At 44.1% G+C, this 23,828-nt stretch overlaps 1 protein-coding gene across 1 annotated transcript in view; it reads right to left on the bottom strand.

The window, feature by feature from the left end:
* The window catches only part of LOC135385249 (glucose dehydrogenase [FAD, quinone]-like), a 129,093-nt gene extending 109,985 nt beyond the window's left edge, over nt 1-19,108 (bottom strand). The window contains exons 1-2 of the mRNA XM_064614454.1: nt 19,036-19,108; nt 16,323-16,355 (exon numbers count right to left, since the gene is read on the bottom strand). Of these exons, the coding sequence (XP_064470524.1) occupies nt 16,323-16,332 (10 nt within the window). The 5' untranslated portion in view covers nt 16,333-16,355; nt 19,036-19,108. The remainder of the gene's footprint in view (nt 1-16,322; nt 16,356-19,035) is intronic.
* Nucleotides 19,109-23,828: the final 4,720 nt, after the last annotated feature.

Genomic DNA, 23,828 nt, shown 5'->3' with positions numbered 1-23,828 from the left:
GCAATTAGACCTTTGAGGAGGTAATAGTTCTCGCATATGCTGTGCCTAAAAGCTTGCAATGTTCTACCTGCTACCTCACTCTCTGCCACGAATAATAGCGTTACCGCTTCTGATTCGAGGAGCGAGGGGGGCGTACACCTTTTGTTCTAATTTGGATGGATGATAATTTCTTTTACCACCTTTTTACACCCTTTATCAGACGCTATGTTGGCTTAGGAGGTAACTAAGGCAGTTATCACCTTCTCACGCCTTTTTTCTTAGATTGTGGTTTCTCAAATTGTGTGTATGTTGCCCTCGTATTAGCAAAGGTGCGCAAATATTTCTTCTATCTCCTGAAAGAAGGTATAGAACGATCATGACACATGTACTACGGATTCTCAAGTTGTTCACGTGTTCCATGTTGTTGGACGTAACTCGCTACTGTAACTAGGCTACTCGGCTTAGCTATTTTCAGTAACTTTTTGCGTAGCTCTTTGCTTTTGAGCTCCAGTAACTTCTTGAGGAGCTCGTTCCTTCACTTTTTTCTTTTGTTTCAGGGGTGGGGCGTTAAGTTTGTCAAAGTAACTTGAAGAAAGTTCAAAGTTCCTTTTGTTCGATTCTGGTCTACAAACATCGCAGGCTGTGTCCTCCCCCCATGACTTGAGATGAAAGATGGCACGTGCACGGCGCGTCTAACTCCCGTTGTTCCACGGTGAATGTTATGTTGAATTCCAATGGCAGAGTCGGAGCAAGTGGCACACTCCGCAGTGGAGCGGCTTGATCTGGCCTACAGCAAGTGATCCGAATCTGCGACTGGAACACTTGCGCCCAACTTGGAGTTTAGCCCTGGCCAATCTTCCTTGGTGGATGGCGGCCAGAGACGGAGGAAGAAGAAGAAGAGAATTGTACTCATGTTCCAATACAACGCCATGTTTTGCAACATCAAGGTCCTCCTAATCTCCTAACGTTGCCATGGTGATGTCTGGCTTATTACATCCTTACTTTCTTCAAGAAACGAAATTGCTAACGTACGACGCGAAATACTAGTCATGGCGAAGATGCGTCGGGAAGCGGCCATGTTGCCGAAGCAGAGACAGGAAATAGGAACCACGAGCGACAAGTGACACGTCTCGTAGAGTTCCGGTTGAATCTGCCTATTTTGGCGGAGCAGTCTGGGTTGCTCCCTGGAGCGACCTTGGCTCGAATGCCGCTCCGAAGCTCCCTTTGGAAGACTCCAGAACTGTTCCCAATCTGCCAATCAAACAGACTTGCTCTCGGCGGAGCAACAAAACTTGCTCTGGAATCGCTCCGAATCTGCCATTGGAATTCAACATTACAAATTATGCTTTAGCCGAGCATTAGGAAGCTCATGTATCGCGCATCTTAACGATAAGCAGTGTATTGATAATGATAGAGGGCATTGAGTAGCAGGATTAAAACTTTGTACGGTTCTCCGATATGTATGTAGGGGACAACTCGTAGAGCATAAACTTGCTTTGTGCTCCTTTTTTATGTGCCTTATTACGAGATCAAAATCATCAAATCTCTCCCTAAAGAAGCCTATAAATGTAGGCTTCTTTTGTTGCAGCAGATATTGATATCATTTTTGTATATCAACACTATTTTGAAACGTCTTGAATCGCCCATTGTGACAGCAAGGTCTGAATTAACCATATAGACAGGTCAAGAGCTGAAAAGTATATATATTGAGTAGAAAATAACTTGAAGGTAACCTATTAATCTTCTGAAGTAGGTTAGAAACTTCACGTCAATTTTCATTAGGTTTTATTACGTGTAACTGCGTTTGAAATTTAGTTACGGGCCGGTTTCACGTTAGTTCAGGCAGGGAAGTCCCATCGACCTCCTGGGTCTTCAGTATTTTTTATATTTACTTGTTTATTTATTTGTTATATTTCCAAGCTCGCGCATATTATGATCAACATTTTTGCCGAGTAGCTTTCGTGCAAAAAAATCGAGAAAATCCGACCCTGAATTCGGATGTTGCAGTTTTGCCGTGTTTGCACGCGTATACCTCCCGAGTGTTAAGAGATATTGTTGTGAAATTTTTTGATGCTGCTTTATTATGCCTACAGGTCAGCTGTTAGAGAGCAAATTTTAGCGCGCAGGTGCAACGCTGTGTGCTATAAAAATGGCGAACATGCCCTCTCGCGCACTTTTGTCCTAATTTCGACGCCTGATACCTCTGACTATAGATGTCGCTGATCGCAATACTTGGTATCGGCTCACTCAGCTTTTAATGATCTTTCATCTGATATATCTATCCTGCATATACTTCCTATCGGCATGTGATGAAATAGGCAAATGTTTAGGCATATTTCGAAATAAACATGGATTTTGCGCGTGTATTTCTCAAAAGGGTCCCACTTGATTTCGTATATATTTTGCCAGGATATGGCCCGATGTTAGGCCTTTCATCTAACGCAAAAACTTCTTCTCCAAAGGCGTATACTGCTGATTAGCGCGTTAAAACGCGCATACACTGCGTACGAACGTGTCGGAGATATCTACAGCCAGAGCAAGAAGCGTCGAAGTTTGAACAAAACTTCGCGGCAGAGCATGTTCGCCGCATTTTATACGATACAGTGTTGCACCTGTGCGCCTAAATTTGCTCCCGGAGTGCTGGCAGGTAGGTATACTAAAGCACAAAAAAATTGCACTACGATATCTTTTAAAACTCGGGGTGTATACATGTGGAAACACGGCAAAGTTGCAACAATCGAATTCAGGGCTGGATTTCTCGATTTTTTGCATGGAAAGTATTCGAATGATTAATTTTACCAATGTTGATGATCATTTGCGATGAGCGTCTAAATATTTATAAAAAATCACGAAAATTCAGGAGGTCCATGGGACCTCCCTGTCTGAGCTAACGTGCAGCCGGCCTACAATTATGTTCTGGCTAACCTTTCCAGTGACTTCCATCTTTCAACAGTCTAACTTAACTGGCAACGAGTTCCAACTTCTATCTCTGTTCCATATAACCTGTGTTAAGTGAATATTTTGAAGTAAATAGTACATATGCGGGACTGGTGGTTATATACTTTCAATGTAACACTCATTTTCTTCATTGCTGGCTAAATGATGCATTAAAGAACCCATGTATCTTGTGACTATGATGCAATAAAGAGTTTTCTACAATGACATATTGATTTTGTTTTTAAAAATCGCGCAAATTAACTCTTGTTTGGGGGGTAGGAGGTACTCGTAAGTGTGCATTGGCTGCACCTTGGGAAATCGTTGGGATACGATACAGGCTGCCGATAACGGACCATTAACATCCCCGTGTTGCAAACCGTATGCCGGACCATGGTTGGGAGCCGACCCGGTCGGGTCGGTCGCCTCCGGCGCACTGACGTTGGGTCGTCGCGCAGTGCTGCCTGGGTGTTCACTAATTAACGAAACCTCAGCACAATCGAAACAGAAACCACAACCGCGTATGATCCACCTCAACCCGGACCGTCACGGCAACACAGAGGCCTAGTGACACCATTTACACTGCCCGCAGTCTCGTTTTATCCAAAGCGTACGAGACAAATCATGTAAGAACGCAAGTGAATGGCAAATGCAAATAAATAGCAACAGCATCTCAGTCGGTGTCGCCACGATTCCGGATCTAGCAGACGATTCCGGTGGGGAGCGGACGCTTCCGGCAGCCAGTGAATTGCTCGGCCGCGTGAAGTCACCACACGCCAGACTCGGCTTAGGGGAGACTGTCCCCGCGGAGCGCATTCTTGCAAACTAATTTTCTCAGGAAATTCGCGCTTTTCGAAGGAAATATTTTGCGTGACAGTTTATGAAGGTAGTATGTTCATATCAAGCGGTAAAAAATATATGTTCCAAATAATTCCCATGCTTCTTTAAGTTAAGAACGTCATGCGTGTTTAAAAATAAAGCATTTTTGCCTGTGGTTATTCGTTCTGACTTGTGCGTGAAATGACTGTAAAGTACGTGTAAAGTATATGTACGTAGTAAGTAAAGTAAGGAGTAAGTAAAGTACGTGTAAAGAATAGGTGTATAGTAATTGAGTTACTTAACCTTAACTGCAACTGTTTACTTTCTGAAAGCAGTATCTGCAGCTGTAACTAAGTTACCTTTTCGAAAAAGAAGTGTGACTTAGTTACTTTTAGATGGTAACCGTTCATGAATGAGTTGCCTCATTGAGCTTCTCCTAGCTGTCCCGGAAGCCGCTTTTTCAAAAGTTGATACGGAAAGAAGTCACTGGGGGCAAAGTCCGGAAAATAGGCCGGATAGCTGGTAACCTCAAACCTGCGTTCCCGTACAGCATATTGTGAAACGTGGGGCCTGTGCGCAGGGGCATTGTTATGAAGCAGCATTTTTGTTTTTCCTGGATTTGTCTTGGTCCTTTTTGTGTGATGGCTTCACCCAACCGAACCAGCACTTTGATAGAGGCGCTTTGCAAATTTGCTTTCCGAGCAGCGCCATCTGGAGGAGTCCAACTGAAGCTTCTCAGCGCTGCCACTGTTGATGAGTCTTATAACGCGCTAACCTCTGAGAGACGCTAGCTTTGCTTCCTGGACTCGTCCCGCGCTTATCGATGTTAAAACCTTCGACTTACTCCTACTACAAGTGGCTATTATAAGCTGTGAGCCGGCCGCGTCGACGAATCCGGGTGCAAGGTAAGAAATGCATTTTTGCCTTCGGTGCAGCAGATGTATTGCGGCCTTGAAGTAGTACGTAGTACCTCCTACACGAGTTACAGGCATAGTAGACGAGATGTGTGCATGTCAATAACTGTCTATGATGAACTAGAGACATCGTACTGTGTATGACGCGCTGCTGCGTGCCGGCGTTCGTGCAGCGATGCGCGTGGTAGTGCTCCAGGTTACTAGTTAACTTATGATTACGAACGGTTGCTTTATTAACGTAATTGGCGTAACTATCAATAAATGTAAACCTACGATTAAGTTCTCTTACACGCAGGTATCCTACCACCGTGTTCCCAAGGACGCAGACCTGCGCAAGAACTGGGTCGTTGCGATCAAGCGTGATGAGGCGCCATCTTATTGCTGTCTCAGATGCAACTAAGGGCTGTTGCCACCACTTCCTGGAAACATATTTCCTAGCAAATGTGGCAAATGGTCACCGGCATTTACAGCAGTTTGCTGTGCCGTCTATGTTTTCCTTTGGCGAAACCAAGCCAGCAAGAAAGACACCTCGCCGAAGGACAGTCACCCATGTCAGCATCAAAAAGGAGAAAGCGCGGCATGGCCAGTACGCAGGAGGTTGTTGAAGGAGTTGAGAGGCAATGCACTGCAGAAACTCAGGAGCCAAGCGAGGAGCATGGGGCAACGGAAAGCAGAGAAGAGGATGAACCTTTTGGGTCATTCCCGGGCACGTTAGAAGAACTGACAAGTAAGGGTGTTGCTGGGGGGTGACACAGTCAGCCAAAGTATGCGCATGCACGGAAAAAATAGCCCAGCTAGAGCAAGAGCTTGCAGCAGCTAAGGCATCGGAGATGGCAACAAAAGTGGAGTTCGACCACCTTAAACTCAAATTTAAGAACCAGACAAGTGAAATTAATGTGCTCCGCTCTGAGCTCGCCGCAGCGCAGGCTAACCTGCTACAGCGTGAAGAAGGGTGCCCTCTTGGGATTGAACAGTTCAAAGAAAATGATGAAGACACTCAGTTTTACGCAGGCCTTCCTAGTTATCGCTACTTTCTGTCTCTACTTGAGTTTCTTGACCCAGGAGAAAATGGGAAGAATGTAAGGAGAAATGAAGGTGAAAGCAGTCTGCCAAACAGTGGACAGGCTGGCGGACCTCGAAAGGTCAGCGTGGAATAACAGACTGTTTCTTGTGCTCGTGACGCTTAGGCTTGGTGTGTTTCACCGGCACCTTGGACACCTATTTGGTGTGTCTGTCAGCACTGTTTCGCGATTTTTTTGGACGTGGGTTGATTTTATGTTACTGCAACTGGGGCAGATCCCACATTGGCTCTCACGACAGGCAGTGGACCAGAGCATGCCACCTGCCTTTCAGGACATGTACCCATCAACACGTGTCATTTGGATGCCACAGAAATAAATGTTACGTGGCCAAATCATTTGTCACGCAGTCGGGACTCTCTCACTACAAATCTGCGCACACATTCAATTGGCTTTTGGCATTTCTCCGAATGCAACGGTCACCTTTGTTTCTGAATCGTTCACAGGAAGAACATCCTACAGGGAGTGTGTGCTGAAAAGTGGCTTCTTGAGGCTGCCGTTCGATGTGGGTGATTCGATAATGGCAGACAACGGATTTAGGATAGGTGACGTGCTACACAGCAAAGGCGTGGCAATCAACATTCCACCTATCCTTGTGCGTGACCAGTTCACCCCAGAAGAGGTGCAGGAAACACAAATTATAGCTGCACTGCGAATACACGTGGAGAGAAGAATTGAGGAATTCAGCGATTCAGGGGATACCACGTATTTGACCGCCCAATTCCAATTTCCCTGGTGCCACAGGCAAATCAGATGTGAACAATATGTGCCATCCTTACCAGCTTTTAGGCCCCACTTCAAAAGGATGTATGTTGGGGAGAGGGATGTGTGTATATTGGTAAGTACAAGGAAGTAATATTGTCAAGCACTTCTCTAATGCCTTCCCACTCGCTGGGATTAAACCTCACCCTGTGTATAAGAATAAAGTATCTTCCATAAACAACAAAGTCACCCCAACTCATACCTGGGACACCCATCTGCCCAGCCAACTGAAAGTAGCCCTCTAACCCTGCGAGGTCACCACCCTGGTGATCACGTAGCGATTACGGACACTTAGTCTCTACCACACCATTGGAGCCCTCAACTGGATCGTATACGACACGGTCTGGTGATTCCTCAAGCCATGGAAAGCAGGGGTTGACGAGGAGTCCACAGTCACTGACCACAGCATTGTGGCCCATCTCGTGTAGCACTTCTTCGTACGGTTGTGCGGCTATGGGTTCATTAGAAATTCCAGACAGATTCTGCAAAACATGTATAAATTCAGGTGGGTGTCAGCTGTATGGGCAAATCTTATTTCTACCAGCGCAGTGAGCAACTTATGAAAGTACTTTGAGGTTATGTACATTATTTCGAAGTAGCAAAAATAAAAAGGCAAATTATAAACAAATAAATCATTACTTGATTGCAGGTACTCTGGACAGGTCCTTCTGACTTGTGGAGTTGTGGAGCCCTTTCAGGGTCCACTCTCTCCGCTTCTAGACAACAACAAACTGCGAAGATGTCACATGGTGCTTCCTCTCGAGGTGCCACATCGAGCTTTTTGACTGTTGCCGGGTGTCTTTTTCGAGAGCCCCTGCTGCTTCATGTGTTTTCGGTAGCTTCTGGAGCACAGACAATATCCAATGTTTGTAATAAATAATTGTGAAACATGCAAGTATTCTGGAGAAATTAATGCGTCATGTGCCAATTTGCTTGAGGCTATGAAATATTAAAGTTACCTGCACAACAACGCTTTCCCTAAGGCAGAGTGGAGGGTCCCAAGCTTTGGCAGCTTCAAGAAATTTAATGGGACGGATGGTCGTTGTGGTTTGGCAAGCAGGGGAGATACCACACACTAGTGCATCAAAATTGTGTGGCAAACTTGACTGCTGGTAGCTCACGGGCGACAGGACTGATGCCGAGACAAATCTCGTTTTTGTGCGCTCATGTGCAGGTGTCATTAGAAGGGCCTTTGGAAACTGATTTTCAGGGTCAATTGACAGCAAGTCAGTTGCAAGGCTTCGCTGTGTATTTTCGTGTTCCTGCTCGTGTATAGGGTGCACACTCCGCTCCCTTGACGCTCCCGCACACGGCTTTTGGGACGACTGCACCACTCTCTTTCACCTTCCTCCAATCGACGGATGGAATGGACGTGCTTGTTATCTTTTTGCCACGAGTAACCCCCCACTGTTGTGGTAAATCTGTACATGAAAGTTGGCTCCGTGCCTCTGAAAGCCCCTTTGACTGCAGGAGCAATAGTGTTGTCTGTACCGCTACAAGGTGATTGCATGCCACTTTCCCAACAGGCCAGTCACAGATCCTATCAATGATCCCATTTTCCTTGTCCAATTATGATGCTGTACGGCGGTGCAGTCTAAGAAGCACGTCGCCTTGACGAAGACAACCCGATGCATGAAATCAGTTACAATCTTTAATTAAAGTGAGCTGCAAACAATAATGTGCGGTGAAATATTTGCTAGCATTAACAAAGCAGAGGACAATAAAGAGCCTTAGGTTTATGATTCCCGTCCTCCTCATTAGACGTGCTCTGCTACATAAAAGTGATTGCAAGCAGGAGACTTTTTCATACGAAATGAGGTGTTGTAAATATCTACTTAGCGCAGCCAAGAACGCTTCAAACAGAGGCTTACGCAGCATAAGACAGGAAAAAGTAATATGAGCTACTGTACCTTCTTTGACAAGTGTTCATCTTCAGTGAACTGAGGTCGACTTACGCTCCCACGTGAAAGTTGTATCTACGATCGAAACTCCTCTCGGTGCCCGATCTGCGGACATAGAAGTCTCGGATGCTTTTGTTGGGCAACGTCGGTATGACGGAAAGGTCCCTGGTCTATATACCGTTATTGGAACAATATTCTGCAATGGTCGCAAACGTAGTGGACACGCCGTCGCGACATTAAAACTGCTCGCACCACTGCGTTGGGTTGTGAGTGAAGCGACTTGATTACACCACTCGTCCGCAATGGCGGCAACTGCACAGTGGTGCTCGAATTCCCAAGGTTCCCACAGTGTTGCCGACCACATTTTGCATCTGACCTATAATAGGCTTCTGTTATGTCCTAGGACCAAGGACAATTCTTATGCTGCCAGGCCATGCTCCGTTTGCTTGCCCCATGTTGCTAACACCCTATTAGTATTCCGTCCATAGTTATCGCCCCCTTGCCTCTATAATCTAGGCAGCACCACATAGACTACTTCACTTTCTTCGTTTTTTTCCTTCCCCTCCTTGCTCGTTAAACTTTTCGGTCGTGGATAACAAACCCATGAGGCATAATCACATCATCCTCATCATCCTCATCGGTCACAACGGTCTCCTCTCTGCTTTGTTTTACTCGGCGCTTGAATGGATCAGATATCAGGCATCATATTCGCTTCTTTAGAGACGGCAAAGCGGCGTTCCCCTTCCCCTACCTCTTGTCTTCATGTTACATATTTGCACCTGCTATATTAAAACTTAAGCTGCTGGTTTGAGCCTTGTCTTGTGCTGTTCGTTTTGTATTTTGCCTTTTGTCCCTCTTAGAAGCTCAGGGACATGTTGCCGACGCCAAGTTCTCTTAATACGTTCTCGTATTATAGTGAGACGTTGAACGAATGTGTCTGTCATATTCGGAGTGTGCGACAAACTTGTGGCGCAGCGCTGCGGCCTCCGGAGAAGGTACACTGCGTGATCCCCGTAGTGTAGCCACCTTTGTTTACATGTGAAGTGCGAGCGTCTTTTTTGCCACACTACCGCTGTTGCATCGCTAACTGTGCATCGCGTAACGCATACCTAAAAGAACTCTTCACTAGGGAAGAACTCGTTCGGTCGGTGTCAGTCTAGTGATTTTTATGCTTCCGATACCACCGAGGGCACTAGACTCGCAGCTCACAGCTATGCATATATTATATTTCTTTCGTTCTAGTTTCGGTGACACTGAATGACGACCTGCAAAATGATCATTGATTTGAAGCTGTCCCTTCCGCGACCGTAAAACGCTGCTGGATACTGTATCACTATCACATGAACCGACCACACGGCAGCTTGATTCGGAAAGAATGAGTGGAGTGTTTCGTCGCCAGAGCCCAGCGGCGATATTGCTCCTGGTAATTTGGCTGGCGATCATCACAGTGAGAACGGAAGTTCTACACCGTCCAAAAAGTTTAGTATTTACGCAGCGACCATTTCACAACCGTCGTGCCGCAAGTCTACAGCTATAGCAGCAAACACACATATACAGTACATAATTTGTTCCTTGATCTCTTTTTAGCGTTATTGTTTGTGAGGATATCAGAAAAACTGCAGCACATGTTCAGACAATATGCTGTAACCACACGTGCTTATTAGCATGGGTAAAACGGACGCACGATGTAGATTTCAGTGACGACGCTACCTGCGCAGTGGTGTGCGAAACAGACGAAAGGAATACGAGATTCAGTGAAAAGCATGATGTACCTGGTGCCGGAGTCAGAGAAGTGTGCCTAGTCTTTGCCAGTAGGCTAGGATTTTTGAGGCATCAAATAACCATGCTCTCGACGTATCACTTACAGGTGTTATGACGCGATAGACGCGAGTGGCTGTGTCTCGTTGATCCTTGTTAGATACATTATAAATATGGTGGTTGCTCCAGTGCAGTTTGTCTCCCTTCTCTCGATTCGCGCCCCTGGGAGGTTCCACATTACTCGCATTTTGAGAATCAGCCCTCCTAATTACGGCGGTCGCCACGCAAACGTACGGTTCCACTTGAGAGTGCGTAGAACGCGCGGCATAGTATCACGTCGGATACTCCCAAGACCGCCGATCGTGGCGCTGTCCCGACGGAGCAAGCAGACTCTTTTAGGTGTCCCGCGGCCCTATAGGACATGTATAAAATTCTGCTACAGAATTTCAAGTAATGGAGCATTCGTAACGTTACAAGATTCCAGACGGCTGATTCCTTCAAACTGAAGCTTCGGTAGTACATAACAACTTTAGTTTTAAGGCGGTGATTGTTAAAGGGTCTCTGACCAGAACCTGGTCAATGTCTTTGTTTGTATGGATAACGAACCTACATGGTGCCTCCAAGTTACAACTGAAACGTTTCGTCTCTGCGGAGCCGCCAACTATTCCAAACAAGGAGCCGAAAAGCGGTTTCGATTTCTGCCGTCAACTCGTGCGATCAGCGCAAAACTCTAGCTATTATGCAGTGGTTTTCCCATGTGTATGACGTCAAACGCCCGCGACGTTTATTGGTGGAAAGTCCATACCGGAAGTTCGGGCGGTTTCCGCAACCTCCGTATTGCTGGGTGCTTTTTCAATATGGACGCGGAAGCGCAGCGGAGTCGAGAAGTCAGCTTTTCAGCTACCTGAGAGGCACCTGCTACGTGCAGCAGAGTTTGGAGGCCTTGCTTTTGAAATGTTGAGCCGCGAATCGACTTCAGCATGAAGAGGAAGTTCCAACGACAGACTGTTAGATGAGCTTTCAGCATCCATCACGATGAAGCACATGAACAGTTTGTGTAAATTTCATGTTTGACGGCGCCGTGTAAAGGGGCCGGAGTGGTTCATTGCATAATAATGCCGAAAGAAGTCGAGTGCTTATGTTGCAAGGAGCTGCTCCTAAAGTAGCATATTTAGAACTTCGAGGGCAGCACGAACCTAGCGCTCATATTCACAAGAAGCGTACGTGTCCCGTGCACAATCATGCTGGTTGGTTTGAATACAAAATAGTTTTTCTGAACTTTTCGTTATTGTTCGTCACTTATTCAGAAAGAGTGCAGCTGAATTAATACTCGGCGTCCTACTAGCTTTAGCTTTGTCCAAAGCTTGCGTGTCTGATACAGGAAATAGATACGTACACTACATACCAACAGTTCGTGAGATGGATGTTGCACAGACTTGAAAAAAAAAACAAGAGAATCGTTATACCAGTCTGCGCGGTGAACAGGATACGCAAAGCCTTTCCCATAGTAACTACTACATGCTTTAAATACCCAAGATACTAGGTGGAAGTACCCCCTACAGGGGGTGCCCTTGCAATTTCAGCTGTAGACACATGTCGGTAATGATGCAACTATAATAATGATCCCCTCTCCCCCCGAACTATTTTCAACACTCCTCCATGCTTGGGATTCTGGATAAACCACTGTGCTGACCCCTGACACAAAGCACCATCTCATCAGCCTGCTCCGCCTGGTAGGAATTACATTGGGCTCTCAATTCCACCACAGACACAAATCCAATCCTGTTCTGACGCATCCTTTTGTCCACCCATTCAGTCAATATGTCGTAAGTGTTGTTCGAACTCTTACTGTCTGATAGCACCCAAATAGTATTGTTTAAGCACCTCAAGTATTTTAATGATCGTTATGTGGAAGTAAATCACACTGTTATGCAGGTTACCCTGTGTGTGACCTCGGTTCGTGCTCTGTCCTCCAGAAGTGCTCACTACACAAGTTGACTATCGAAAACCTCAATCTTCCATGCATGATGTAAAACCCCAGTTCGCTTGCTTCCTAGCCATTTTTTTATTCGCAATTTTCCTTTTGTGTGCAAAGTGCACACCCAGTTCGAGTAGGATGTAGACCTTGAGGAACCAAGATTTGTATCTTGGGCTGCTCAAATACTCAAATAGGCATGTTTTAGTCGAAGATGATGTAACATGAAATGTGGTTCATATAGTTTATTGTGGCACTCAGATAATATCTTCATAATATGTCTGCAGAGATTGCTCCAAAATAGCATATGTGATGCAGCGTTATACATTATTGGGCTTCTGGGAAAAATCATGATTCACCTGATACAGACGGCAGCCTTTGTAACGGTGTCTGACACATTTTTAGCAGCCACTGTTTTAAAATATGCATTAAAATGCTCCAACTATGAAAGTATCACGAAGTTCTTCATTTCATTTGTTTACTTAAAGACCCTTGTGAAGGGACTTACATAAATGCGGGAGGTTTTTTATCCAAAAAAGACAAATACCAAAATGATGCAAACAAAATTCGTTCACTCACCACAAAGGAATTCATTCGATCTGAAAACGATCATAGCACTTGGAAATAAATGACGATACATTTTGTTCTGATGCTATGTGGGCAGGTGTTTGACACCATCAGCTGGTGCGGAGAGTAGAGGAATTTTTTTGTTTGTGTAGGTGGAGCAAGTACTTTGTGCGAGTCATCAAGTCTTGGAAGTAACTTGTGAGGATATTCACAGTAAGTGGGGTGGGGAGGAGTGTGACTGTAATACAACTTATGAAAGAATGCCAGGCCTGATACCTTTCATCTGGTAATCAAAGGAGTAAGAAAGAGTTTGGCTTTAATGGCTGAGACGCTGGAAACAGGATGATAATCACGAGCAGCAAACCGTGCGGTTCTGTACAAATTCTACTTTGTCGATTAAGAGATGTTGGGATGGGTTCCAGATTGCAGAGGCATATTCCACTTCTTTTGAACATGGCAGTTGATGTTCTGAGACTGGAACACATAGAAAAGGCAAATACATACAAAGCATCAAGTGCCTAAGAAATGAATGATGAAAGAAGGCAGTCACTGGAAAGGTTAGCTAGTAGTAGGACTTGAACCCACATCTTCTGTATTACCGATCCAGGGCCCTTACCAATTCAGCTAAGCTAACATGCCTCTCCAGTGGCTTCCAAGAGTGCAGATGTACCCTAGGAATAGGTTTATGGGCAGGAGAACATTAGTCACTGTTATTATACAGGCATAGCTCTCTGTCCAGTATGATCACCGCAGAGCACATTTACAGGAACTCACAGGCACAAAACTTGCATAATAAATATGTAATAACCTCAAACAGATATTATATATAATAACTGGGACATGGAACTCCAACTGCAGATGGTCTGGCAGTACAGCACAGGTAATCTTGCCATCACTATATTTTTCCCAAAATGCTGAAAATAAATCGATAGAATTACTGCAGTGAACTGCTCAATTTTTCACCTCAGATATATTTTTAGCACTCTGTCTTTCATGTTTCAAAATATACATGCATCGAACCTGCAGAAGCTTGTGTGTGTAAGTGGAGTCACACACCTCATGTGCAACAGGCAGGTCTAAGTTGTATTGAGATATGTCAATTCCTTACGCGTGCTCACCACCTGTAGATTCCTTTAAAGGGAACAAAAAACTTTTGGTTATTAACAACTTCACGCTATATACCACATTTATAAAAGAAATTGGTCCCGTACCTGACGGACAACTGTCATGACCATTGCCAGATGTCTTCCTCTCCTGTTCCTTCCACTTCCATGAAGTCATCGCCCTAACATTGTTAAAAAAGCCATATAAATGCGATAACTGAGATATTACTACTACGAGCATACTGCAAATCACAACCACATAAATAAAATACACAATTGCACCGAGCTGTCCACATTTTCACACACACACACACAAAAAAACATAACAGAGTGGACTGTCTCTAATAACACTTCAACAAGTTTGTGTAACCCTGTTTTGAAACTGGACACAGGAAGGCCATTTCCAATCAGCTGAAAAAAATTGTTCGGAAGAGGAACAGTTTCTGCTGATTTCTGTAGTTGGTCCGTAGCAGTGGAACCTTGTAAGGTGGTACAGTGATAGATTTCATACCGTAATGGCAAGTGTTTGGGATGGCGCTAAAAGATCCTGAATTTGCAAGGCAATTTTGTGTAAATGTCTGATTTCCAAGTGAACGCTTTGTCTACTGTATTTTGCATGTCTTGAAGAAGCTGAGGGGCTGGATGGATGGATTGTAGTGGCACCCCTGCTGGGCCTCTTTGCAACGAGGGTCCAGCACGTTGCACCTGTAGACAACCTGTAGACATGGTTGTCGTATACCAGGAATTCTTTCTTTCTTTTTTTTTTGTGCACTGCAATTTTATCGTAGTTGCCCTCTGTGGTGTTTCCCCAGATTAGACAACAATAGTACAGCTTGGGGTAAACTAAGGATTTCAACTGCGTTGGTTTAGAATCCAGAACCCTTCTTTACTATGTGCAGTATGCTGCATATTATAAGGAAAACAAATAGAAGAAAACTTGTACCTGATCCCTGCCTTGTATTTCCAACATTTGGTTCCACATCTTGTCCAAGGAAATCATGAACTACATTGGTGCACACTGCTGTGACAATTATAATGTTACATCTAGATGCTGAATACACAGCTTCATTTTACGTACTGTGAATGTTGCTTACTGCATTCGCATGGCTGCATTCAACAACACTCAGAACTGTACAGTAATCTTTTGATTTAGTGCGTAAACTTCAATTTGCTTTAATCCGTATTTTTCTTTGTTGCGTAAATGGTCTCCTAACATCTGCATGCCACAACGTAATTCTCACAAGGAGAGTAATCACTGTATAAATTATACAGAAGACACTAACCTCGTCATGTCCAGATGTAACAGTCTTGGACTATCGATTCAAGGAAAGCACTGCGGACTGCTGTAGGCGGTGGTTCTTTGTACTCAAACTGAGGGGTCCGTCTCATAGTCTGCATTCTTCAAATACGATTGGCAAAATCCGCCGCGGTATTATCCTGCCGCTGCGGTTGAACGCGCAGTATGGAACTGAATGCCCGCCGAGAAATCTCGCTTTGATGACACAACTGAGGCACGTCAAATGAAGTAAGGGCTGTACCTCGATAAATTGGTCGTTGTTCCAAAAGATAGAAATAAAGAAAACTTTGAATTACACACACTACGCTAACGCAGTGAAATAGCTCACTGGATCCCGGAAGTCGTCGTAGCTCGTAGCCTCGTAGCTCCTCTCTCCACGGAAGTCGCTAATTGGATTATCGCAGTTATAAAACAGGTCGTAGATTTCGAAGTATATACATATTTTTTATTTCCAGACATTGTGACAACAGTATATCGGCGTAAAAATGTTGGTTCTTGCTGAAAGTTGTTGTTGTAGTGCTCGATCACGTGACGGCATTCTGCGCGCTGATTGCATGGGCGATTGACGTCATCCCAGTGGGATGACCAGATGAGTTTTCTATATATGCGTACGTTTTCTTGGTTTGACGCTAGGTGTGCCAGCGTCGGCGTGAACCGCGATGTTCAAAATTCGAGTTTACGAAAACTACGAGGTGTTGAGGCATGAATTTTCGTATATGAAGTTGCTTTTGTGTATTCTATCGGTAGCCACTGCGGAAAAGGCTCTCCAGCTTCTGGTCAGAGACCCCTTAAGTACATGCAAGAGCATTCCATAAGCATAAAGGAGCGTTTGCAGAAGTGAACATTTTTTTGTACATTGTGTATAATCATGGCTAAGGTGCGAAAGGCATTGTTAACAATGTGAGAAATATGTACTGTGAACATCAGTTTGGAATGAAAAAGTAGACAAAGGCTCCCGACAACGTCGTCAGGTCGAAGATGGGTAGAGGCTCTAGTGTAACTACATAACAGTGCATTTGATCTTTTCGTGAAGGAAAGTGCAGTACCCTTAGACAGATTCTAGCGAAGACAATTGCAGGTACACCAAGAGCAGGGATGGGCATAAATACATTTTTAGTATTGAAATATAAATACAAAATACTTTGTTGAAAGGGGTATTTAAATGCTCTTCATAAATACTTTTCAACATGAGTATTTAAATACAAAATATAAATACATTATTTAAATACCTTACCTACTACCATAAATACTGTGAGGAAGATGTCACCTAGAATTACAGAAATAACGATGATCATAACAACAAATCAGCAAGGAAAAATCATTAATTTGTGAGATTATCAACGCGATTTTAATATTAGAAGTTTCTCGAAGACCGCATCTTTTAGGCATCTTCTGTTCGGCCGTACAATCAGATTCGCAAAGGATAAGAGCATCTCCACAGGTGCAGATGAACAAATGTTTGTATTAAATTTGACGAAGATGCAAGGTAATCGGGTTCTCGCGACTGTTATCTGCAGCAACAGTGAAAGACTCGATCGCCAACTAAGTGCACCGCACCACCGCGGTGAAACACCATCTCATCGTCATGATTTATTCTTGTTGTTGTCGCCATCTAGAATGGTTTGTTACATGTGCATGCTAGCGCAAATACGGCGTAACTCGGCCCCAAACTCGCCCGTCTTCCCGAGAGGTCAAATGCAGGGCAACTTTAAAATATGAATCAGTACATTCTGTATTTAGGGGGTATTTATAAAGCATTTAGAAGAATAAATACCCGACCATAAATTCGTATCTAAATATAATTATAAATGCATTTGTCAAGACCAGGGTGTCGAACCGAACCCAAACCGAAAACCGAACCCGAACCGCTATTTTTGTCGGAACCGAACCAGAACCGCAACTTTCATGACACTGTTGAACCCGAACCGAAGTCGAACCGAAAACAATAATAGCGGTAACCGGTTCCCAACAAAGCGGTTCGGACATAAAAGAAGTCAGCATGAGAGTTCAAGTGCCTCTCCCCGAACGAGGACCCATTGGTCTCCATATCATGGTCGACTTACTCACATCCCTTTATTTTTCCTTTATCACATCACCATCATCCATATAATGGATTTCGCAAATTTTCACCTAGCAGACACACGAGGGCGTATAGTAAGTATGCTTTCAGCGTCTTTTTTAACACCTTGAAGCGCAGCTGTCCTTACGAGCGCCGCGGCTAGCGCCCCACGTACGCGCTGCGGCGTCTGCTCTTCAGAGAGGAGGAGCCAGGCGGACGAACGAAGTAGGAATGGAGTAGGCCAGTTGTGTAGCTCTATAGGACGAACATGTGATTAAGGAAGCGCCCAATGTTTCCCTTTAGACGTGGCCAGTAAAAATTAAACAAGTCAGAAACGTGAGAACTGGATAGGGAGCGTACGCAGAACGGTGCCTGTTTGATTGATAGTGGTTTGAGAAGTAAATGTAGTTCTGCTTACTGGAAGCGCAATTGTGTCATGACACATTGTTTGTGTGTTGTGGATTAACGGTACACAGCTGTGAGCAAGGCTGGCACACTTATTTTCGACATGCTTCAGTACGATTCACTCTGCGAATGTAGTCTGCTGGCAGCTACCGTCCCCTGTGGAAAATGTTGTCCATCTTATTAGGCTTCCTTTGAGTGTAGCTCGCTTGCACTGTACGTGTGAAAAAAGAGGTTTGGGGACCAGAAAGCAGCAGGACTACACCGCTTCATTAGCGTGGACACTACAAGTGTTCATCGATTTCCCCTTTCTCTCTCTAAATGGAGTACCTGACCACTAAAAACGTTAATGAAGACAACAGCAGTAAGCTATTAGCCACGTATTTCCCGATAAAAGCAGTTTTATGGTAGATATAAAGTGGAAGCATTGAACCCGTTCGCGAACCGGTTTGTGAACCGCTTCTATTTTTGGCGTGGCCGAACCGGAACTGAACCGGAACGAAATCCAAGCAACGCCAACCCGAACCCGAACCGAACCCGTATTTTTGCGGTTCGACACCCTGGTCAAGACTGTATTTAACTACAAAATATAAATACATGTATGTGATGAACACAGGAACGTCCGTTCCGAGCAATGTGAGCTTAATGAATGCATGCCCATGCAAGAGCGTGAGTTCGGCCTGTTCCTCGTCACATGTATTTATATTTGGAATAGTATTTTAATTACAATGTATTTAAATACTGCCCGTCCCTGACCAAGAGTATTTAGCGATATTCTAAAGCAATTAATCGCAATCACTCTCAGATGGAATGCATCGGTAAAGCCATCAGCATATTGAATGATCTTCGAGTGTTTGACAGTTATCTATATGTCATGTACAAATATATTAAGGAGCGGAGGTCCCAGCAAATGAGACAAAATGATAATAATAGAAAAAACGATTATAACGAGCCACGTATGCGCACAACATTCTTCTTGTTACTCAGATAAGAAGAACACCAGGTACACGCACCTTCAAATAACCCAAAGTAACCTAGTGAGTAACAATATCGTACACTTTAGGTAAATCAGGATAGCATCGAGTTGTTGCTGATTACATAGGCGTTCACTAACAACGTGCAGAAACGTATCAAGTTTTGTTTACACAGACTGGCCGGTTACAAAACCGTGCTGAGCCACGGAACAAATGGAAGGAAAGGAAAAGTACATCTTTCTAAAGATCACCTTCTCAAATAGTTTAGAAAAGCGAAACAGGAGGGATATAGGGCCTACAGTTAGTAATGTCAATAGCTCATCCTGATTTCAGAATGGGACATCATGCGTGCGTGGGAAACTTATTGAACGCCTGTCAATTCTTCCCCACCCACAAAATTTTGGTCCGTGGGTACATCATAAAAACAGCCGTATTCAAGTGGCCCATCGCCCAAGAAACGCACATCCAATTACATGAAAGGAAAATGACATCGTAGTAAACACTGTACTTACGAAGAAAGGATGTACTGCGTGTGTTAGGATGACCCGACAAACCAGCCCAACGCGCGCACTGCTTGGACTTATGAGCAACCTCTCCACAAAGGTACGAGACAATGGCGCATAAAATGATAATAAAACGTCCAACACGACAGGCGCGGCATGTGCTTGCATTCCGCCTCAGGAGATAAAGAATCCGAGATACCAGTTTTCTCTCTGGGATCGTAAGTCATGCGTATATCCTCAGTCGATCTGCCTGTTTGCTTGGCTGTTCCGAAGCGAATTACCTAAAATAGCTCGAGAGTTGGTCAGCGTACACCTGTTAACGAATAAAATACAAAAGCACTGAGGCATCGCATGGAAGGGAGTAATACGCATTCAGCTTTTTTTGTCTATGGTTCGTATTGTCGTGGAACGTAGTGGCATAGCAAAATTTTTGCTGTTGGTGATGCTGTTGGTGAATGGTGATGCAATAATTATCTCTGTAACCGACAGAAATACATTATAAAAAGTTGATATGACCCTGAATTCCAAATTATTTGAGGTAAGTCATTCCAAGATGGAATTGTTCTTGGAAGACTTGAAAGGGTATTTACAAGTATCAGCTTTACCATATATTTGCTTTATTGACAAAGTATGCCGACCACGTATTACCAAGTGCTCTTTAAAGTGAATGAAGTTCCTTAAACTACTATTAATCAGTCTGTGCAGTATTAAGCAGAAAAATTTGAGTATTGCCTCTAAGTTGCTAATTTCAATAGTTTCTAGGTATGCCTGACGGAACATAGCCGTTGAGGATTCTTCTCTCCATAGCGATTATAGAAAACGTTTCAACAAAGTGCTTGTACCTTCTCAATATCTTCTTTAAGGGTTATGGTGTATGGATTCCAGATGACCTTGCCATACATAATGACTGGTAAAACCAAGACCTTATAGGATAGCAAGCGGACCTCGGCTGAAGCGTAACAAAGTGCTCCCCTGAGGTAAAATAGCCTTCTCCTAGATTTTGTTACTACGTATGGAACGGGGGGGGGATATAGGTTTATTGCGAAGAAAAAAACAAAGAAAAAGGGGAAAGGTTAGCCTGGCTCCAGAAGCCGGCTTGCTATTCTCGCGTAAAAAAAAAACGAAAAGAGCGAAAGAAAATAGGCGCAGTCACAGGCTCAGCGCGAGCCCTGTGTCAGTCAAAAAGCGCACGAGTTCCCTTCCGACGCGCCACTGAAGGGGGCGTGGCAGGGGGCCCAGTACCGTTGCCAGCGAGACCTCCCTCAGCCCCAGGGCAGCTAGCCGCTCGGCCACCCCATAAGAGTGGCACGGGGAGCGGCGAACAGGCGACAGTGGAGGAGCAGGTGGGAAGTGTTGCCCTCGGTAGAGCAGGCTGCACATGTAGGAGTGTCATGCATGCTGATTTGGAAGAGCCGTGTAGGCGTTCGAGCCACGCTTAACCGCAGACGGTGGATAGCAGACACTTCCCTCCTGGTGATGTTTGGGGGAGGAACGTATTGCATTTTTGGGCCGATGGAGTGGAGAAATGTATTGGGCGAGATGGCACGTTCTATGAAATCTTGGACACAGCGAGAGCGCGAGCGACGTATTTGGAGCTAGCAGGCTGACATTGAGAGCGGGATGCTGCGTATGGAACGTGTGAGCTCCATCTAAGATCGCCAGTGAGAATAACACCCAGGTGCTTGCATTCTTTCACCGTTTTAACGGAATTGCCCACAAGAAACTATTCCTTTTGTATAGCTTTTGTTTTGCGTGTGACTGATACGCATACAGTTTTATCAGCGTTCAACGTCATCTGCCATTCACGGCACCTGGCACAGACTTGATCCAAGCACATTTGAAGGATATCGTTGTCATCACCTGAATAAATTGTTCTATACAGTATGCAACCATCCGCAAACAGACAATTAATTCTTCTCAAGTTAATTCTTGTCAGCATATCATTCACATATAAAAGAAACAATAAGTGACCTAAAACCGAGCCTTGTGGTACCCCTGATCAGACATTTTTGCTTGATGATTCGCATCCGTTATGCGCTACGAAGTGAGTACGACCACAAAGGTAGATCCAAGAAGAAGACCGAGAGACACGGACACAGAAGGGGGCGACACACGTAGGTTCTCTGCGTCCTTCTGTATCCGTGTCTCTCGGTTTCCTTCGTGGATCTATACCAGCTAGCCTGCACCCTTTCCCTTGTTTCACGAAGGCAGTTACGGAACCAGGAATCTTAGGGTCACGCTCCCAGCTTGAGGATTAGTTTATTGTGAGATACGCGATCAAACGCCCTGGAGAGATCGAGGAACAGCACATCCGTTTGTAAATTGTTGTTACTGGCTGATGATAAATCGTGCACTAAATCAGATCGGCCGTGACGTATGAAAATCATTAACGGAAGTACTGTTTTAACGGGCTGAACAGCTGATTTTGCTAAAAAAATGCTGTGACGTGCTTAGAGATTATATGCTCCAACAATTTACAGCAAGTTGATAACAATGATAACAATGATAGTGGACGATAATTTGAAACCAAAAAGGCACAAAAAAGGCACAGATTGAACACATGTTAAGCATTAATACTGCCGAATGAATGTAAAGACGAAAATAAAACACAGAAAACTTACATGCCTAACAGGTACTAGTTTGCTACTAATAGAGATAGTAATATGTGCTGTGATGCTACGCCACGACAAACCTGAAAAGTGCACTTCCATGTCACTGGTTGGTATAATACCTCTGTGAGACGGTATGCTAAATGAGAGATGGCATAAGCGGCCTTTCGAGTTTGAAATAGCCATGATGAATCACCCCCTGTCAAACAAGACGCAAATTAACCCCTTGCTGCTGGCTTCTTGCGCCATCATGGTCTTTCTGTTTCATTCTTTACCGCCGTATTAAAGTTTTCATCTGAAAAAACGTGGCCAACAAGGTTATAATCTGGATTCGGACTCGTACTGTCACATTTAGATGTTTTTTTCTTTCACTTGAGCATCGTCAGAAGCGAAGTGGACGAATGCGCCTGTTGAGAGTAGCGCGCTATGCATCGTAAAGGCCGCTGGGAAGTTGCGCTGAGCGTAAACGGTAATTACTAAAAAGCATACTTACGCTACCGTCTGACAGTGTTCTTAAATGTCATTTTTCGGAAAGGCGCTGTTGAAAAAAAAAACAGTAAGATCTAAACTGGAAATCTTACTGGTCAAACTGGAAACGTCAATGGTCAGGCTAGAAATGTCACTGGTTGGACTGGAAATCACAGTGGAAACACTGGATTACATTATGGAAATACTGGAAATCACCTCACACTGGTCACTGGCTGTAATGGAATATCTCTGGTATAACTGGAAGTGACACTCGGCATACTGTAAACTAGTGTACACTGGCCACTTTTGATACTCGCCCTAGTCTAACGAGGCCGGAGGTAGGTGGACTGCGTTAGTTTTCAGTGCAATACCTTTATCCATAACCTTCTGCAAAGTGGTTCCTTACGTTACTCATTATTCTGCCATGCTTTGTAATTCATATTACAAAATCGTTACTTTTGTAGAGTATCACTCTAGCCGTCATCACATTTTTCAACTTCCTAACACACTTAGTTCAGGTGTTCGAATGTGAACGAAAGGAAAGTTAGGTAGCAAGCGAGCTGGTGGTGACCATCCATGACTTGAAAACTCGAGCTGAGTTTGAGACCGTGTTAGTGTTTGTCTGTTATCTTCACAACCTCGTCTCGGGTTTTCAAGTCATGGGTCGCACGTGCTTTGTAGAAAGGACCAACTGGTTCTTTATTTCGGTAAATATTATTGATGGCAGAAAATTATGTGTGAAGTTGAAAACTATGAACGATTTGGTCTGGTCATTGACAAAAATCTCCACGAAAAATCATCCTGTGAGTAATCAACCAAAACCAAGTAATGGTTAATGCAATTACACATTAGCAGGCAAAAAATGTGGATGTAATATACATTAAACCCCCTCATATATATATGGTATGTGATACATATGTGATATATGATATATATATATATATATATATAAACCCCCTATTATATCAAATATAGTGACATTAGATTACAGATCACAAGCCATTCGGAAAATGTAATGTATGATTATCATTGATAATGATGATGATAATAGAAGAATACAATAGGAGGTGAGTCGTGACTAAATCGGACTGGCTACCCCAGTACATATAACAGTTATCATTGTCGAAATGTAACGCATCGCCGGTAATGTGTTCCCTGAAGCATGTGGTGACATTATTAATCAACGCTGTAGAACATATCGTTTGAGCGTGCCCATATGATTCAGTGTATGATATCAAAATATAGCTTCACTTACTTTTTATTTAGGAAAACCACGTGCCAATGTTGGGGAGCATATAATACTCACTCAGAAAAGATCGTTGTACTCGCCGTGTGGCACATTAAAGCGGAACCACATTAGACATGACATACATTAGCGTTGTGAGAGGAACGGGTTTCGCTGCTATACGCATACTTGTTTTCATAGCGCATGCAGTGGAGTTTTGGTGATGTTTTTGGACAAGCTGACACCATGGTTGCATGCACTTCGTGATCTTCGTGTTCGTTATTGATGGTACACTCTTGATCTGGTTGCTTTTCGGGCCACGTTGAAAATGCTGTAACATCTAATTTAAAAGTTATACTACTTTACTGACAACGTTACACACCTTCTATATGTCACAGTAGAAGGTACTCGTCGGTAATATAAGTGACTGGCCGAGTGCCAGATGGTGTAGCTTGTAAATATTTGTGTTCCCTATCCTTCGAAGTAACGGTAACTTATAA

This window comes from Ornithodoros turicata, chromosome 2, assembly GCF_037126465.1.
Source record: "Ornithodoros turicata isolate Travis chromosome 2, ASM3712646v1, whole genome shotgun sequence".
Lineage (NCBI taxonomy): Eukaryota > Metazoa > Arthropoda > Arachnida > Ixodida > Argasidae > Ornithodoros > Ornithodoros turicata.
This window is presented reverse-complemented; position numbering and strand designations above follow the sequence as displayed.